At 53.9% G+C, this 17789-nt stretch overlaps 5 protein-coding genes across 5 annotated transcripts; 2 read left to right on the forward strand and 3 right to left on the reverse strand.

The window, feature by feature from the left end:
- Window positions 1-445: 445 nt before the first annotated feature.
- On the reverse strand, window positions 446-2752 carry F5144DRAFT_504226 (cytochrome P450). Its single transcript, XM_066786431.1, has 3 exons — window positions 2200-2752; window positions 1680-2143; window positions 446-1617 (listed from the first exon to the last, which is right to left on the reverse strand). The coding sequence occupies exons 1-3, from the start codon at window positions 2484-2486 to the stop codon at window positions 593-595; spliced, it is 1776 nt and encodes a 591-aa protein (XP_066645701.1). The 5' UTR covers window positions 2487-2752; the 3' UTR covers window positions 446-592.
- A 650-nt stretch (window positions 2753-3402) lies between these two features.
- Window positions 3403-6125, forward strand: F5144DRAFT_639544 (general substrate transporter). Its single transcript, XM_066792714.1, has 7 exons — window positions 3403-4008; window positions 4068-4358; window positions 4441-4888; window positions 4951-5219; window positions 5271-5476; window positions 5532-5595; window positions 5659-6125. The coding sequence occupies exons 1-7, from the start codon at window positions 3817-3819 to the stop codon at window positions 5794-5796; spliced, it is 1608 nt and encodes a 535-aa protein (XP_066645702.1). The 5' UTR covers window positions 3403-3816; the 3' UTR covers window positions 5797-6125.
- Window positions 6126-6703: 578 nt separating this feature from the next.
- F5144DRAFT_525443 (cytochrome P450) lies at window positions 6704-8799 on the forward strand. Its single transcript, XM_066786806.1, has 4 exons — window positions 6704-7087; window positions 7155-8288; window positions 8355-8533; window positions 8589-8799. Exons 1-4 carry the CDS (start codon window positions 7004-7006, stop codon window positions 8746-8748), a joined length of 1557 nt encoding a protein of 518 aa, XP_066645703.1. The 5' UTR covers window positions 6704-7003; the 3' UTR covers window positions 8749-8799.
- Window positions 8800-9197: 398 nt separating this feature from the next.
- On the reverse strand, window positions 9198-10641 carry F5144DRAFT_618018 (uncharacterized protein; the record flags this gene model as incomplete). The annotated part of the gene is made up of 5 exons (XM_066791902.1): window positions 10158-10641; window positions 9920-10078; window positions 9743-9888; window positions 9529-9677; window positions 9198-9444 (listed from the first exon to the last, which is right to left on the reverse strand). The coding sequence occupies exons 1-5, from the start codon at window positions 10600-10602 to the stop codon at window positions 9198-9200; spliced, it is 1146 nt and encodes a 381-aa protein (XP_066645704.1). The 5' UTR covers window positions 10603-10641.
- A 588-nt stretch (window positions 10642-11229) lies between these two features.
- Window positions 11230-12646, reverse strand: F5144DRAFT_639550 (aspartic peptidase domain-containing protein; the record flags this gene model as incomplete). The annotated part of the gene is made up of 4 exons (XM_066792715.1): window positions 11230-11244; window positions 11285-11517; window positions 11574-12216; window positions 12284-12646. The coding sequence occupies 4 exons, from the start codon at window positions 12644-12646 to the stop codon at window positions 11230-11232; spliced, it is 1254 nt and encodes a 417-aa protein (XP_066645705.1).
- Between the last annotated feature and the right edge of the window lie 5143 nt (window positions 12647-17789).

A 17789-nucleotide genomic window follows, 5' to 3' on the forward strand; every position in this document is an offset into this window, starting at 1 on the left:
CGTGGGGTTAGGGTTCGCCATCAACCACCCCCAACACCGCTTCCTGAGACTTTGTAGTCTCGCATCAAATGGTGGTGTGAATTTTCATGGTTATTGGGTAATGTCAATTCCCACGTGGGCCGGGTCGTAGTGCACCTTGAACCATTTGTTTGACCAGACTCTCGGGTCACTCCAACATGTGCCGTTAACATGAGGCAAACTGCACAAGGGGGGCGGCCCGAAAGGGGCACAACGCGAAGCTGCATGACGGATTAACATCTCATTGTCCCGTGAAGTTGCTTGTATAACATCGGTTCAGATGCTCTAGCTTTTCATACAAATTTGTTTTCCTGGTGCTTGACATTTTAAGTTCCGGGGAACTAAGTCTCCAGATGCTTTGGAGGCAGAACCAGGGGATTATCTCCAAGCGCAAAGGAACGTGTGATACTTGTACATTGGAGATGATTGTAGGTTGATTAAGGTAATTTATAGACAACCCATTTCTATATCTGCTTCGACAAAAATTATGTCCAGTCTTGCTTTGCGGTGATCGTGCTCAACGCCCCTGACCTGACTCCATCCACTTTCCCAACCCACAGATCACTTACCTCCCCTAGACCCTCACGATCTTGACATTCCCATGCTCATCAATGACAGGCTCCTGTGCCACCTTCTTCTTCTGCTGCTGATAATACGTACTCATGCGGTACTTGCTCTCGCCGTCATGCACCTTGAGATCAGCCAACGCCTGCTCCCCCTCCCTGACGATCGCCTCCCGAATCTCCTCACTCCGTGGCACAATCTCGCACTGGAACGGCTGCGGCCGCATGTTCAGCCCGTTCGTGAACGCGAAGATATCCACATCGATCTCCCTCCCCGTCTGCGAATCCCTCGCCTTGCGGATATCAAACCCCCACAACAACCGCGCCACGGTGATCCACGTCCCTTGCTCCGCCAGCGCCTGCCCGCTGCACACGCGCCGGCCCCAGCCAAAAGTCATGTACCCCTTGTCACCGGGGAATGGCCGGTGGTGGTCGTTGCCCTCGAGGTAGCGGTCCGGGTAGAAGCGGTCCGGGTCCGGGAACTCGGCTTCGCTGTGGTGGATGGCCCAGACATTGCCCTGGACCCAGGAGCCCGCGGGGATGAGCCAGCCGTTGTAGGTGTCGTCTTGGGTGGGGGCGTGCGGCTGGCCGCCGATGATGGCCACGCTGCGCCAGCGGAGAACTTCCTTGACGAAGGCGTTGATGTAGGGCAGGTTGGGCGAGTCGTCCCAGTGGGGGGAGCGGTTGGGCCCGATGACGGCGTCGATCTCGGCTTGGGCTTTTTTCATGGCCTCGGGGAAGGCGCAGCATGCGAGGACGAAGGTAACGAGCGTGCTGGAGGAGGTGTCGGCGCCGGCGCCGAAGAGATTGCCTGTGAGGCCGGAGAGCTCGGCCACGGGGAGGTTGTACTTTTGGCCTTCTTCGAAGAGGGTCTTGACGTAGGGCGTTGGCATGGAAGCTTGCTCGGACGGTGACTTTTGGGCGTATTGCTCGATGGCTTCTTCAGCTAGGCTGTAGAAGAAGTAATGGCCCCCTTTCTGGCCACGGCTTCCGAGTCCCTTAAACCAAGGCATGAACCGGGGGAATTTGGCGAGGACTGTTTAGGCAGATTTGTTAACACAAGGCCAGAGTGAATCAGGCACAACAAGCGGCACTTACTGGGGAAGGTTTCAAGCAACATGGGAAATGACTTCCCGGGTACGTTCAGGTCGGCAGCCAGCTGCATCAAAGCAATGACTTCGGTGATAATGGGGTCGTTGTAGCTCGCCACCCGTCGACCAAAGCCAATAATAGACACAACACTCGTCGCATAACGCTCCAAGTGCTTGACGTATTCCTTGGGTTCGCGAAGAAAGTCGTAGGCCACAATTTTACTCTCGTTGTTCTGAATGGCTCGGTAGCCGCGGACGGACTGCACACCTACTCCAACATGCATGAGCTTCCGGTGGATGCGCCAATGGTCTCGCTCCTGCTGGTTGCGAATTCTCATGGTCACCAGGTTCGATTGCCCACTGCCCAGCTCGCCGAACACTACCATGCGTGGCCGCGAAGCATAGATTTGGGCTTTCTTCTCGAAGATTTCGTGTGCACACCAGGCATCGTTGATCCAGACCGTGGGGTTGCTGGGACGGGGTCAGTCAAGTCAGATAAGGGGTTCAGGGGTATCCGTAAGACTTACCGCCCTATCCAGAATGTTATCAACGGTGTTTTATACTTCTTGGACAGCTTCTCAAAGTAGATCCAAGGCTTGTTATCAGGCAATAAGAATGTATTGCCAACGATGGGCCAAGGAAACGGGCCTGGTGGCATCCTTGACCGAAGGTAGAGCATGTGGGCGTAATCGGCTGCAATCGCCGTGGCGACAACGACTAACAGCCCGAGGCCGACATTGAAGAGACTTGCATCGGAGATGGCTGCCTGCAGCTTCACCAATGCAAAGCTGTCGAGCAGCTTTTCAGACAGCATCTTGTCCTATACCCCTGGAAATGTTAAAGACTGACCGAGGACATACACCACGAGTGAACATTCACAGGGGGCAAAGTTACGAATCAACCCTTGGAACCGAACGTAATGTCAAAAGCAGTATTATAATGAACATAGACGCGGCACACAGCGCTTAGCAAACGGGGAATTGTTAATACAACCGCAGAACAGGTAGGAATATTTGGAGAACATGGTCGAGGGCCGTTGAGGAAACGGTAGCCGTTGGGTTGTTGCATCATGCAGATGCGGGCTCTCGGCGGCAAATGTAAATGCCGTCGAGCTTTGGGGGCATGAGGGGCGGTGTGGGGAGGCGGGGTTCCATTCCATGGGGAAACAGTTGGGGGTTGCACAAGGAGACAGGGTCAAGGGCCCCTTCACCACTCAGATCGGATCCCCTCAGATCGAGGCTAGCGAGGGATTCACCGATGAATGGGGACAGATGAACAATTCAAGGTTCTTTAAATTCTCCAAGTTGGGGCTCGCCGAGAATACATCAAACGCCGAGAAACAGAAAGGAACTTCTGTGAAACCCCCTGTATTCATTCTCCAAGGAGCCGGGATGTGGCGTGTTTGTCTTGAATTGGGGAAGCGCAGGCCAAGTCTTGGGGCAGTCTTGAAGCAGGTTCTTGAAGGGTTAGGCTGTTCTTGAGAATGCATGTCCTGCGCGTGCCTGCTTTGTTGTACGTGTTAAGTCCGTCCATTAAAGCCCAGCAGGCTTTTGAGAGGCAAGTTTTTCTGAGAACTTGCTGCCTCGTAAACAATGTCCGGGAAGACCGGTGTTGCATGATGGATCAAAAAGATCCTAGAAACGCTTTGACGATCGCTGGTGCTACCCTAGCAGCTACCAATTTGGCGCAGATTGCGCTGCTTGAAGACGCCCAACCAAGCATCGGATCGACAGCCACCCAATGCTCACCGCATGAAGCTAGACCTTTCGCGGCTGGACCGGAGTTCACCGGGGCCTCCATCTCGGCCCGCCTGTTGCGCCTCGTCCGCCGGACCAGGAGTCGTGTTTGAGGCCACGACAGTTAGGCACCTAACTAATTGTTGTTAGCTGAGCTGAACCAGCCAGCTGTGAAAGTTGGGCAAAAGGTTGGAGGTTTGTGAACACAGCCCGAGAACGACAGCATTAGGGGCTCTTGGCAGGGGGGCATTTAACCCTGGTTGCCATCTCAGCGGTTATATGCAACCTTCGTTGTTGGTTCTGTGACCTGTCGTCACCTGGAGGACTCGAACGCGGCGCGCAGACGGGGAGTCAGCCCGCTCGCATCCAATACACCATCACTCAGCGGCGTCAAGTTTGGGAGACGACATGGAGGACGAAAAGAAGGTGCTCTCGACTCCCAGCATGGGCTCTGTGGCTCCTGAAGCTGCAACGAAATATCCCTTCAAGCAGCATTGGAAATGTCTCGCAGCGTGTACTCTCATGACGCTCTGCCCATTTCAGTATGGGTTTGACTTTGGATTAATCGGCGGGCTCCAGGCCATGGTTGGGTTCCTTAGAGTATGTTGTTCTTGCTTGCTTGACCTGTAACACACAACTGAACTCTATCAACATCTCAGATCTTTGGCTACGAAGATGCCAACGTCCCGGGGGGATGGAATATTTCGACGGAGCGACAGCAGCTTATCTCGTCGCTCATGGCACTCGGGGCCTTTCTCAGTTCCTCTATGGCTGGGCCCATTGCCGGGGTCATGTCCCGCAAGACGACGGTGTGGACTGCCAGCCTGGTGTGCATCGTGTCAAATATCATCATGATGACGACGACCAACATTGCGGCCCTGTATGTGGGCCGCTTGTTGATTGGCATCGCCAACGGCATGTTCATGACCTTCTCGCAATTGTACATCCAGGTAATTGGCCACCCATTCCCATTGTCCCATCAATCCTTTGGTGGCTTCTTCCAAGTCCCAATCAACCACTGACAAAGAGAAGGAATGCTCCCCTGCCCGTTACCGGGGGTTGATGATATCTTCCTTCCAAGTGTGGACCACCGTCGGCACCCTCGTCGGTACCGTGGTAGATAACTCAACCGCCAAAATCGACAGCCGCGATGCCTACATGATCCCACTCGGGCTGATTTACATCGTCCCGGTTATTCTCTCCCTTGGGTTGCTGTTTGTGCCCGAGTCACCTCGATGGCTGGCCCAGCACGGTGAGCTGGACAAAGCGCGGACAGCGCTGCGTTGGCACCGCCCGGGGACGGATATTGAGGTCGACGAGGAGATGCGGAATATCCAGGCAGCGTTGCGGAGTGATATGGCACGGGAGAAGACTGTGACCTTCTGGGACATGTTTCGCGATCCTGTCGACCGGCGCCGGACGATGTTAGCTGTGGGCGCGTTGGCTTTACAGGGTTCGTCAGGGGCAATGTACATGATCGGTAAGTTCTGGCAACATTTGAGCATCCTGATTCATTTATGTTGGAAAGCTGATGGGTTGTAGCATTCGGCACCTACTTCTTCCAAATGGCTGGCATCGGTGATCCTTTTGGCAATTCTTGCATCATGATATCAGCCGGTGTTGTGGCGATTCTCGTCAACAGCGCCCTTGTCACGCACTTCGGCCGTCGCCGCGTCTTCCTCGTCCCGGGTCTTATCTTGTGTGGCATTACTCAACTCCTCACAGGGGTGGTTTATCAGGTGAACCCTGGCGCAAAGTCCACCGGGCAGGCAATCGTTGCACTGGCAATTGTCTACATCCTCGCATATAATGTTGGTACTCCCCAGTCACCCCTTAATCTCTTACCACTAACTATCCCCAAGTCCATGGTCGCTCCATATGCGTGGATTTCCGGCGGTGAGCTTCCCTCACAGCGCCTTCGCAGTTTTACTTTCGGCTTCGCAACAGCGATCGCATTCCTTTTGGCGTGGTTAACAACCTTCACCACGCCATACTTTATCAACCCCCAGGCTTTGAACTGGGGTCCAAAATACGGCTACATTTGGGCACCTTCTTGTTGGATCTCTGCGTAAGCGGTTTGGAAGCTTCTATCCACCTCACGGAGACTAACTATTCTGCCATAGGCTCTGGGTGTTCCTTTTCCTTCCCGAGGTCAAGGATCGGACTTTGGAAGAGATTGACGAAATGGTTCGTTTTACCCACCCCTGAGAACTAAGTTTGCACGCAACCCCAACTAACAAAGCCCCCTAGTTCGACGCCCGACTTCACGCAAGGCAATTCCGAACATATGTTTGCCATGGCCGGGACCGAGGAAACGGCGACGCGGCTTTTGGATTGGAGGACAAGGGGGACCAGGACGTCACGCACAAAGAGCTCGCGAAAACGTGAGAGGAGAGGGCTTCGTTCGGTGTGCGCACGGCAACTCGGACTATGGGATTGGGAGGGCGCCAACAAGTAATTTCGGTCAAGGATGTCGGTTGCGACGTGTGACTCCTAGAGAATATGATCGTGGCAAACGAAGTTGATGAGGTGACGTTGTGTGACTCGACAGTGGAATGTGGCAGATATTATCAAGGACCAATCTCCCAACCCGCAGAACAGATCGTGGTACATTTGACGTGTCATTCCATTGCTGGCGGGCATGGCTTTACTGCGTCAATCATGTCCGACCTGCTGCTCGAGACGCCCGACTCAGGCGAGTGGCCGATTCTAAATTTCTAGTTGATGTTAGCAGGATAACTCACTTCGCCTGTCACGGTAATAAAACGGCGTTGTCAAGCTCGGTACTCTACCTTTGCAATGCCTTTGTAACGTGGTGTAAATGCCGACCATGGCTATGCCGCTTCTAACTCGGGGCTTCCGTCTGCCGAATAGGCAACGTGAACGATTCGTCGCTCCCAATTGTTTGTTCCATGGTTTCTTGCGTATAAACACTAGCTCCATATCCCGGTTTCCGGCCATCTGAGTATCAGTTATGATCAACTGAGTCTCAGTTATGACCCGAGCCCGTATTTTGTTTATCGACCATCCTCATTTTGACCCCTGGCACCCCTAAAGCTCAAGTCTGTGGTAATTCGGCCACATAACACCTCCAGTTCGATCGCCAAACTAGCTGCCCTCAATGTAACATGGCATACCGGTTTCTCCACAGCTTTAATCGTCACATGCTTGTTAGTTACCGTTACCTTCGCGCCGTTCCGTCATGCCGAGGGCCGATGCGCACCCCTGACGGCCTGCTGGCAGATCAGAATAATCCTGAGATCGGAAGGAAAATTTACATGGCACGCGAAACAAACCTCATATGTTGGTGATTGCGTCACACATGCTTCTTCCGCCCGTCATTCTCAGAAGTGGACACGACTCGCATGACGGGCGGCAGCCACCTCCCTGCCACGTCGTGTTGGTGGCGTCAGGTGTGTTGCAACCCCCCCACCGAACGGTTTAGGTAGCACAACCCCTCCTCGTGGTTTACGATAAAGCCAGGACCTGCCGTTTGTTGAGAGTTCGAGTGAGAAGCCTTGTAGCCGGGGTCGACCGCACCCGCATCAAACCCAGGTTTCCCACATGACGGTCCTCCTCCCGGTCCTCAGCAATCATGGCGGTCCTCAACACTGATCTTCTGTTGGCAATCCTGCAACTTCCCCACTGCCTGAAGTGGCCATTGGTGGCCATCACCTTTGTATGTAGACCGCATGCATCCATTACCCTTGCCAACGACACCAAACTAACACACCCCACCCTCACAGGGCAACCTCCTCGCCACCTCCTACATCACCCACAACCTCCTCTTCCACCCCCTCCGCACCGTCCCAGGCCCCAAGCTCTGGGCCGCCACGCAAATCCCCTACACGCTCGGCTGGCTCTCGGGACGCCTCCCCTTCGCCATCCACCAGCTGCACGAGCAGTACGGCGACGTGGTGCGCGTCGCGCCCAACCGCCTCTCCTTCACCCACCCGGACGCCTACCACAGCGTGCGCGGCCACCGCAAGAGCGGCCAGGGCGAGCACGGCAAGGAGCCGGCCTTTTATGGCATCTCCATCAAGAATATCCTGGGCGCGTCGCGTGCGGACCATGCGCGTTATCGGCGGATTCTGTCGCATGGATTCTCGGCGAAGAGCATGCAGGATCAGCAGCCGTTGATTATGCGGTATGTGGAGTTGTTGATGAGGCGGTTGAGGGAGAAGACGAGGGGGGAGGGGGGGGAGCCGCGGGAGGCGGTGGTGGATTTGGCGGCGTGGTTTAATTTTGCGACGTTTGATGTGATTGGGGATTTGGCGTTTGGGGAGCCGTTTGGGTGTTTGGAGGAGTCGAGGTACCATCCCTGGGTGGGCGCTATTCTCCATGGCGTGGAGCAGTTTGGGATGATGGTTGCGGTGCAGTGGTACTTTCCGGGGCTGTTGGGGTTCATCAAGAGGCTTGCTCCCGGACGGTACATTGGCGTTCAGATTGACGTGCAGGCCGAGTACGCACGGAAGCGGATCACCGAGAGATTGGCTCTGGATACCGACCGGGCGGATTTTGTCCAGGCCATGACGACGGCCAAGTCGGAGGATGGTACGATTCTGACGATGGAGGAGGTGACGTCCAATGCGAGGATGTTGGTGCTCGCGGGCAGCGAAACCACCGCCACGGCGCTTTCCGGGGCGGCCTTTTTCCTGGCAACGCATCCCGAGGTGCAGAAGCGGTTGGCTGAGGAGGTTCGGTCGAGTTTCACCACGGAGGAGGAAATCGACCTTCTCTCTGTTAACCAGGCGAATCTGAGGTACATGCTGGCCGTCTTGGATGAGTCCATGAGACTATTCCCGCCTGTTCCGAACGCCCTTCCGCGGGCCTGCCAACCGGGAGGGGATGTGATTTGCGGCTACCAAGTTCCCGAGGGCGTAAGTACCTACTTTAGTCATCCATATCTCGGCCCAGACGTTGCGCAGCTAACATTGCTTTATTAGACTGGGCTCGACATCTTACCCTGGGCCATGAGTTACAGCACTAGAAACTTCACCAAGCCCAACGAGTTCCTCCCTGATCGATGGCTAGAGGAAGATGGCCTGGGTCAGCAGTTCGATCAGCGGAGACACGGGGCGTTCCAGCCATTTTCGGTTGGGGCACGAAATTGCATCGGCAAGAAGTACGGTTGATGTCCCCTAGCGTATGTTGATAGTGCTGACACTTGTGTACCGCAGCCTGGCTTACGTCGAGATGAGGGTCATCTTGGCGAGACTGATCTGGAACTACGACCTTGTTCTCAACGATCGGATGTCGGAACGTTTCCTGGACTGCAAATGTTTTAACTTGTGGATAAAGAAACCCTTGAACGTCCGTCTCATCCCGGTGAGAAAATAGCAGACAGGTAGGCATAGTATCCTCATCATAGCGACACTGCACGACCGTGTAGTATAGGATGTAATATATTGCCGCTTTCCACCCTTAGTGCCTTTGAGCTATTAACGCTCCTAGATCCATCTATTTGGGCGATTATACATATCCTTGTTGCGCCTGGTTATAGATTCATTCTTACATAACTCCCAAAAGCGGCGAACTCAAAATGATGAGAGAGAAAGGCGAGGGGGTACCCGCCCTCCAGCTAAAAAAAAGCCGAACTCGTAATGGAGCAAGAAAATAAGAAAAGAGAAAGAAGTAGAGGAAACTGAGAAAAGAAAACGGGAAATAGAGCAGAAGAAATTATAAAAGAAAGCGAGCAACATAAAAAGGGGGCTTCAGGCTTTCAAACAACTTTCCTTTCTTTCGTATAGTCGAATGTTTCATCGACATCTGCCACTTGCAGTGGGCGGCTAGGGTCGAACACCGACACCGTCCACCCAACCGCCCAGGCCGAGATTAACGAGGCGGCCAAGCTCAGTTGATCCATCAGCTTTGATGCCGTACTCCTCAGCATCGCGGAGAATTCTATCAATGTACGCGCCTGCTGCTGAGAAATGAAGGATTCGGGCGATTGCGGAGTGGACAGCCAGGAGCCGAGGGGAGGGAGGGTCGATGGTGTTCGTCTCGGCAAGGTGAAGGGTCCGAGTAATGGGGAGGCTCGGGTTTCGAACGAGGTTGGGAGGGAGAAATGTTTCGATCGTATAAGTGTTCGGTTGTTGTTCGTTGTCAACGGGTGTAAACTACACGTCGAAATTCCCAAAGAACCGGTGGAGATAGGTGGTAAGAGTGAGTGCATTCCGGGGCCGATCAATCTCACCGCCATCAATGAGATGTACAACGCCCATGTCAAACATATTAAGAATGGCAAGTGCGGCCTCTCTTGTGGAGTTCTGAGGGGAAGGCAGCATATTAGCCCGGGCACTGAGAACCGACTGTTCAAACATCTGAAACTCACCAATTCGGAATCCCTTTTAGCTTTCGTCAACGCATGGGGCATGATATGAGCGACTTCTAGGACGTCAAATTGATCGACTTCATCCACTAGTAGACGTCCATCGTCGTCTCTAGCATCTTGGCCGTGATTATCATATCGCGTTGCCGCTTCGTCACCGTCGAATCTGCCCGAAATCACACAGCGGTGTCGATCTCGCACAAAGACAAGCGCCCCGAAGTGCCGAGAGCCGCTCCGGTGTCCCCACAAGCCCTTGGGGCAGCCCGATGCCCTGCGCTTTCATGACTGCTGAGTGATACGCGGGCGATGGTTGCGGCGTCTTTTTGGTAGATGCTTTCACTAAATCCAGGGGGTCGAGTCCATGAGAGTTAGTTACCTGTCAGCGTTAGGGGGGTAGGGAAGGGATGCCCATTCTTACAGGGAAGGAAAAAATTGTCGATGAGATACTCTGCAAAGCCAATCAATGACGAGCGGAGGTCAGCTTCGACGGCTTCATTTCCGAAGTCCAGATCAAGATCGCTCTTCAAGTCTTCGCCATCGAGGGAGAGCGCCATAGACCGGAAAAATGCTCGCAAAAACACATCTTGCGACTCCTCAGATCGTGCATTCTCATATGTCAGGCGGATCAACAAAGGTTGATTATATCGGGTCCCTCTTTTTCCCGCCGTTTTGGTTTTGCTGGTTTGTGTGGATTCGGCCTCGAAATGTTGTACGATGCGGTAAAACTTGCGCCTCGCCTGCCCTCGTTGCTCAGCGCCAAGGGGCACCGTCGAGGAAAAGTCGAGGATTTCCTCGAGAGATGACTGATGGCGGTGCAACGGTACGGCTTGAAAAGGCGTCGTTTTTCCGGCGGTGATATTCATTTTGTTTCTTTTGACGATACAACGCAACGTTGGTTGATGTTGTTGGAGAATGGAGACCAGAATGGCGAAAGAACTGGGTCGTTCTGGATCCTGCCCCGCTTTTACTGGGCACGTGCTGCCTGCCTTGTAGGAAGGATATGAATTAAAAAGACAGGAGTGAAAAGAAAGCTCGGAAGAAAAGTCGAGAATAAAGAAGGTAAAGTAAAAATGTGAATAGGGGTAAGGAAGAGAACTAGAAAGAAATCTCAGAGAAATTCTGAAAGAATACTCAAAAGGAAAAGATAAGAAAAAAAAAAAAAGGAGGAGGAGAAAAAAGGAAAGGAAAGTCGAAGGGAAAAAAGCAAGAAAGGTTGAAGGAAAACTCGAAAGAAAACTCAAAAGAAAAACTAAAGGAATATTTTGTAACCGTGAATAAAATAATCAAGTAAAGTATTATAAGGGGGTTTAATTTCCCGAGTTGTTGATTGGAGCTCAGGCTTTTAACATGTGTGCTGTTGTGCATCTGTTTTCCGTATACTGCGGCCCCATTGCTTCAATCAATCAAGTTATGTACCTATACAGTGATGCTCTGAAAGTACTAGTGGAGACACACCCTTTTTTCCTAATACTTTGTTCTGGCCGCAAATCTCATCTCCGACTCTCCTACATCAAACACAGCTACAACGTTCGTCAAGAAACTCACTCCTAACACATGGGGCGGTGAGTCGGTGTCGGTAATACCGATCCGGCACCACTCGCCTGTCGGGTCACGCGCCGTCTGCCGAAGTAAATCCTCCTTCGCCATGTAGAAAACTGACTCCTCAATTTGGACACCGAAATTCGGCACGGTTGCGTTGCAAAGGGCATAAAACAGACCCCCCGAGCTCATGTACCTCGCCGGCGGATCGAAGGCTGCATAAAGTTCGTTGACCAAACCTATTCATCGTGTCAGCATTCCGATGAATTGATTCCAGGACACGGTGTATTAATACCCTTGGGTAAATAGCTGAGCGTTGCTCCCACGTCAATGAGGATGGGGATTTGAGTCGTGTTCTTAACCAGAACGTCTCCAGAATCCGCGCCATCCCCCCCTTTCTCGAGCACAAACGCATCCGGCTTGATGATGTACATCCCCTTCTCATCAGTGTCGAAACCCCACTGCGGGACCGCGCGCATGCCGTGGATTGGTGTCCTCGCCCAGGTCTTCTCATCGACATCGACTGGCGGCAGTCCTCCAAGCGCAAGATACGACTCTGGCTTTATCCCGCTGGTACTCTCTTTGGTTCGTGACAGCGCAATGCTAAACAACGGGTCGATGCTCTGGCTTTCCCACATGGTCGTGAAGACCGGCGAATAGGGCGGCTGGTTCTGGTCTGCGCCATCCAGGCTGGTCAGGTACGGGTACGCGAGACCCAGCAGACCGGATGTTTGGCCGTCGCCGTGCCAGTAGGTGTAGTTGACCAACGCGAGTCGCTGGTTATGTGCTGTGACATCACCAATCGACACTTCCTCGAGACCATAGAACCCGCTCACAAAGGTACCATCGACGTAGGACCGGACGAAGGGTGGTAGGTTGGGAATGCGGCCACCGGACAGATTCCCCTGGAAGCCTACTCCTAAGCCACAATCTGGCTCCTTCGTTTGGGTGCGAGTGTCAACGCGATAACATGGGTTCAAGGACGGGATGGTTGTAGTGACTTACACCGGCCGGGTCAAACCAAAAGGAGACACATTCATATGGCTGCTGCACCATCCACGTGTCGCTGGAGCCTGTGTCAACGCTGACGGCAATCGTCTGGTTGCCCACTTTGAGGTCGATGCTATAGTAAACATCGTAGATATTCTTAAGCGGGACTGGCAATCTGGCACGCCGGTGCATCGCCGGGTGGCTCATGGACGCTGCCACGTCATGCTTTCGCATCGGGATCGCGTGGGTCGAGACAACGTCACGGAACCCAGCCCGCACAGGTGCAGGCGAAACATCTCGACTTTTGATACCCTCAAGTGGGCCGGCCAATGTGAGCGAAAACCAGCAGGAAACCGCAGCAAGTAAGGCTTTGTTCATGGCGATGTTGGTGGTCCAGCTCTGGTGGACTAGCCTGGAATCATGAATCCATAACGTTGTTGCCAGGTCCAGGGTATCTTTAAAGGGGCTGTGGTCCTACTCGGCGCCCACAAATAGTGAACCGGCAGATGCAAGTCGTCGATCTCATTTGCCGGCATTGGTAAACTAAATTGCTCCTCTAAGTACCCCCCCAGTGTGACGATGTCTGTTCCCGCCCGCGTCAGACGACGACCCGGCACCCAGTTTAGCCTATCAAGTACAGCCCAAGCCCATATAATCACAGGTAACTAGTGGAGTCTTCATAAGGGGACTTACGCCCCGTTGCTATTCCTGCCAGCGGATTTTGGGTTGCAAGATATCGTTGTACAATCCGTGATATGAAGTCGAGAGCTACGATGCAAGTAAGAATAACAGATCTGACAAGGGAAAATTCTCACGGTAGTGCTAAGATTTCAGGTTTATTACTTTGAAGAAGCAATATTGCCTTTGAATCTTCCATGCTAACTGATACTCTATCTCCTCATGGAACCGGTCTTTTCGGGGTTCTCGTATAGTACCCAGGTATGCAGCAAGAGGCACCGTCGGCAGAGCCAAGTACCAAGGCACAGAGGTCCGAACACATTGAAGTGGCATGTATCCACGTACCTTGAAAAGGGTTTGAACAGCATCCAGACGTCGAATATGGCTTGGGCGACGGGAGCATGCTTGCGCACAATCGAGTTACTGATGTGTGTGACCCGGCTCCCTCTGGGAATTGACAATTACCTGCTTCGGCGTAGGTTCTTTAAGCCATCCATGGTTTCCTTCCGTCGACCAGTGTGGCGGCTTTGTTTGTTGCTGCCAGATTTAGGCCTAGGACCTCGGGGGGTTGGCGCGTCGTAGAATCCTTCACTAATGGGGCTCGTAGGTACATGCAGCTGGTTGGTAAACAATTTATTCCGCCCGGCGGGTTTAACCCGAAAGGGCAACTAATACTAACTCAACCATACATTTCCAAAGATATGCCTTGATCTCCTTAAAGCCCATGCAAGTCCATTCTAGCGTGTTCGCTCCGTTCTACCATTCTTCTGCGGATTCTCGTGGGTTGGTAGGATTAGTAGTGGCCTCTAGGTTCGGAGTCCAGTCTTTGCCATCCGAGGGTGATTTGCCTCCTAGATAAAAGGAAATGTTGCCTCTGTGCGTATCTGTGCATCGGAGCATCTCTGTTCTGAGCGTGGTCCATGTTCTGCATCGGAAGAGAAAGTGTTCTACTGTCTCTGCTGCTTGTCCACATGCGCACTGATCTGACGGTGCTGCTTTGATGCGATGCAGGTATGTGTTGAGCTTGGCCATGCCTGTTCTAAGCTGAGCCAGCACGCCAGCCTCGCTTCGAGACAGGTCGTCGTATAATAGTCGCGTATGCTTCCCTGGTAACGCTATATCGACTCTCTTGGAATGTCCGCCCACTTTGTCAGGTAAGGACGTGGGCGCTGCCCGCTTTGCCCATGCGATACGGAGGGCTGTTGGCCGCATGGCCGGATCCTGGGTTTGCGGCGTAGCGTCTCGCCGCGTGGCTTCCTTTGCTTTCGCTTTGGCTGTGTTTAGGAGCTCGTTTTTTGTACCCGCTTGGATCCAGACGACCGAGATCGTGTTTCCCGCGTTGCGTAAGGCACTTATCGCATCGTACACCTGACGGAGATATTGTTGCCCTGATTGCCGGTGTGGTCGCTCCAAGGCCATCACGGCTGCCTTGTTGCTGGTGGCCAGGATGATCTTCCGGTACCTAACATTTCGAATCAACCTCAACGCGCACCCAACAGCCGCAAGCTCGCCTGAGAACGGGTTTTGCTCCGACCTAGAGCCCAGCGTCACACTGAAGGCTTCGTTCCTTGAGTCATCTCGTATCGGTAGCGGGAGACGGACGACTCCTCCGATCCCTACCACGTTGTTCCGCGCGGAGCTGCTTACGGCGATCCGGACCGCCCACTCTGTTTCTTTTTGCTGCATGCCTGTTCCGTCAACCGTAGTGCGGACTCGCCTCTCCCACGGTGCTAATACGACTGGAGCGATGGTTTCGAGGCTGTCCAATGGGACGTCCTTGAGGAGATCTGCTACCTGAAAGAAAGGCGAGCGGTAGGATCTCCGGAACTTGCGCATCCGGGAAGTGGTGTTGCGTAGTGTATTCGTGTCCGGTAGGGTGTGGATGACCGTCCACATTTTGATCGACCTCTTCCAGAACCGATCTTGGGCCGTGGGGATGTGAGCTTCTGCTTCTGCTACGCTTGTTGCTACCTTGCTGAACGTTCCTATGATCCCTTGCGCCGCGACCCTCTGCACTCTGTGTATGGCCGGCGCAGTCTTCCAATTGCATTGGTGCATCCAAACGCTGGAGGCGTAGTCCACCACTGGCGCGACCATGGCGGTGAACAGCTGCCGCGCCGTAGCCGGAGACAGACCTCTGAGCCGTTTCAACTCCATCGCCGCGCTGAACCCTTTGGAGGCCGCTCTTGCGATATGCTCCTTATACCTGAGCTTAACATCCATGACCACTCCAAGGATCTTGATGTGGTCTTTCGGCTGAACATTTTGACCCTTGATGGTAAAGGGCTCCGAGTTGGCTTTGTAGGCCTTGCGGGTAAAGTGGATGACGGCCGTCTTGTCTGCTTCAAATGTCGCTCCACTTCTCTTTTCCCAGTCTAACGCTTGGTCGATGATTGCTTCAATGCCCTTGCGTGTGCTCTGTGCCGTCGGTCCTGTGACCCAGGCGGTAAAGTCATCGACAAAAGCTATCGCCCCACCGTTGCTATCAATCTTTCGCTGGACCAGATCCGCGTTGAAAAAGAGGAACAAGATAGGGGAGAGGGGCGAGCCTTGAGGCAGGCCAGCCTGTGGGAGACCCCGTCGTTCCGCAGCATGCCCGTTGACCTGGATAGAGGCCGTACGGCCAGAACAGAAAGCTTTTGTCCATCGGCACAGCTCCTCCGGGATACCACGTGCCCTCATTCTTTGGATAAGCCGTTCCTTGCAGACTCCGTTGTAGGCTCCCTTGACATCGAAGCTAATGAGGCTGACAATCTTCCGTCCTCTCCAGGCCGTGTAGATCTGCTCCTGTAGAAATACCAGCGCCTGCTCGGCTGATCGCTGCTTCCGCGCGCCGAAGTGGTTGGTGGGCAGGAGGCCGTAGGTCTCCACGACGTGGGACAGCCGTTCCGCGATCACCGACTCCAGCACTTTGCCCAGCGTTGCTAGAAGGGAGATTGGCCTCCACGCCTTTGCGATTGTGTAGTCCTCTTTGCCCGGTTTCTTGAGCGGGATGATCTTAGCATGTAGCCATTGGCTGGGAAGGACCCCGTCCTCCAGCGAGGTACGGAAGAGTGCCAGTACATGGTACTTGACCACCTGCCAGACTTCCTTCCACACCACTGCCGGCAAACCGTCCTCCCCTGGTGCCTTCCAGGACTTCATTGTGAACAGCTGTCGTTCGACTTCCTCCATCGTAAGGATAGGCATCATGATAGGTGCCCTCTGCGGTCTTGGACCTTCATCGTCGATCGTATCGGGCAAGGCCGGGAAGAATCTTGTTAGGAGCTCTTCGGCCTGTTCTCTATGATCGGTCGTGGATGTACCATTCGCTCTAACAAGTTGCGGGATCCTTCCAAACGTGGTATCGTCTCCAGTTTTTAGATACTTTGCAGCCTTCCAAATGTTGTCGTTGTCCGAAAGGAACTCGGTCCAGTGCTTCTTCTTCTGCTGCCGGATGGCATCGTGGTACTGTTTTGCTGCGCCCTTTGCCAACTCCTCAGTCTCGACTGTAGTCCAGCCTGCCCGGCGTTCCGAGCGAGCGCGGTTCCTCCAGTGCGTGTAGATGCGACGTAGCTGCGTCAGGTCCGTGGTCCACCATCGCTTTGTGTATTGCGATGGCCGGGCTTTGGGAGTGAGGGAGTGGAGTGCGCCTGAGACAGCGGACATCAGGCGGTCCGTTCTCTGTTGGACTGTGCTCTTCACTGGGGTGTTCCCTAGTGTATTTGCAATTTTGGCCCTGATGTCTTTCCATGGCGCGTTTTTGAGAAGCAGTCGGTCATGGTGCGTCGGTATAGGTATCTCAACATCGAAGACTGTTTCGATCGTGCGGTGATCTGAACCGTGTTCCGTTCCATGGACTCCACACCTGATCACGGCTTCTGTCAGTTCCTCCGAGGCCAGGACCAGGTCGATGGTCGAACCGTATCCACTTGCTTGCCATGTTATTGTGCCCCTCGGGAGTAGGGTGCTCAGAGTCAGCTCGTTCATGAGATCGATGATAGGGTCGGCTTCCCCTTGTCTCACGAAGGAGATGTCGTCTCCTCCCCACAGTTGGTCGTGGCAGTTGAAGTCACCTGCAACCACTATATCCACTGTCGTTCCTACGCCCCGTTTCGCCTTTGCTACCGTTCTGCGGAGGTTCTCGCAGGTGTCCTTTAGTGCCTCGCCGTCCCCACATGGTACGTAGACGGACGCGACCAAGACTACGCGCTCCGGGAGCCGTATGACCGCTGCCGTGATGTCCGGGGAGTCCACTACCACTTGCTCGGCTTCCACGGTTTTGTTCACCCAGAGCATGCTCCGGATAGCCCATCTACCTTCCTTCAACGTGCACGGGACCATCTTGGTCCATTTGTGATGATCCATAGGGGTCGTCAGGAGCCGTCCTTGGATCCTCCGCGCCTGGGGTTCCTGAATGGCTATGACGGCAGCGTCCTGGACTGCCACGTCGTTCATCAAACTGTCATGTACCTCCCCTTGCTTTCTGACGTTCAATTGGATGATCCGAAACGTCCTATTCATGACGAGATGGATAGAGCTTCCGGCAATTCTTGCTGAACGATTCATGTGGTCCTCCGCAAAGGACGCACTTCGGTATAGCTGCTGAGCACTCGCTGTGACGGTGGCCCTCGCTGGCGCACATTCCGCACACTTGAGGGTTCCTGCACTGGAAAGCTTTGTGGCCAATCTGCTGGCAGTTGTAGCACTGGTTCGGCCGTGTCCGGCGTTCGAAGACTCCCGTGTATCCCGATTCGCCTCTGGCGTGGAAGAAGCCCTCGTTGATGATCCTCTTAGCGTCGCCAGCTTTGGTGATATATACCACCATCGATCCATACGCCTTCGCAGTGTCCTTCCGGCTCAG

The sequence above is a fragment of the Chaetomium tenue genome (assembly GCF_020726465.1).
Source record: "Chaetomium tenue strain MPI-SDFR-AT-0079 chromosome Unknown F5144scaffold_2, whole genome shotgun sequence".
Classification (NCBI taxonomy): domain Eukaryota; kingdom Fungi; phylum Ascomycota; class Sordariomycetes; order Sordariales; family Chaetomiaceae; genus Chaetomium; species Chaetomium tenue.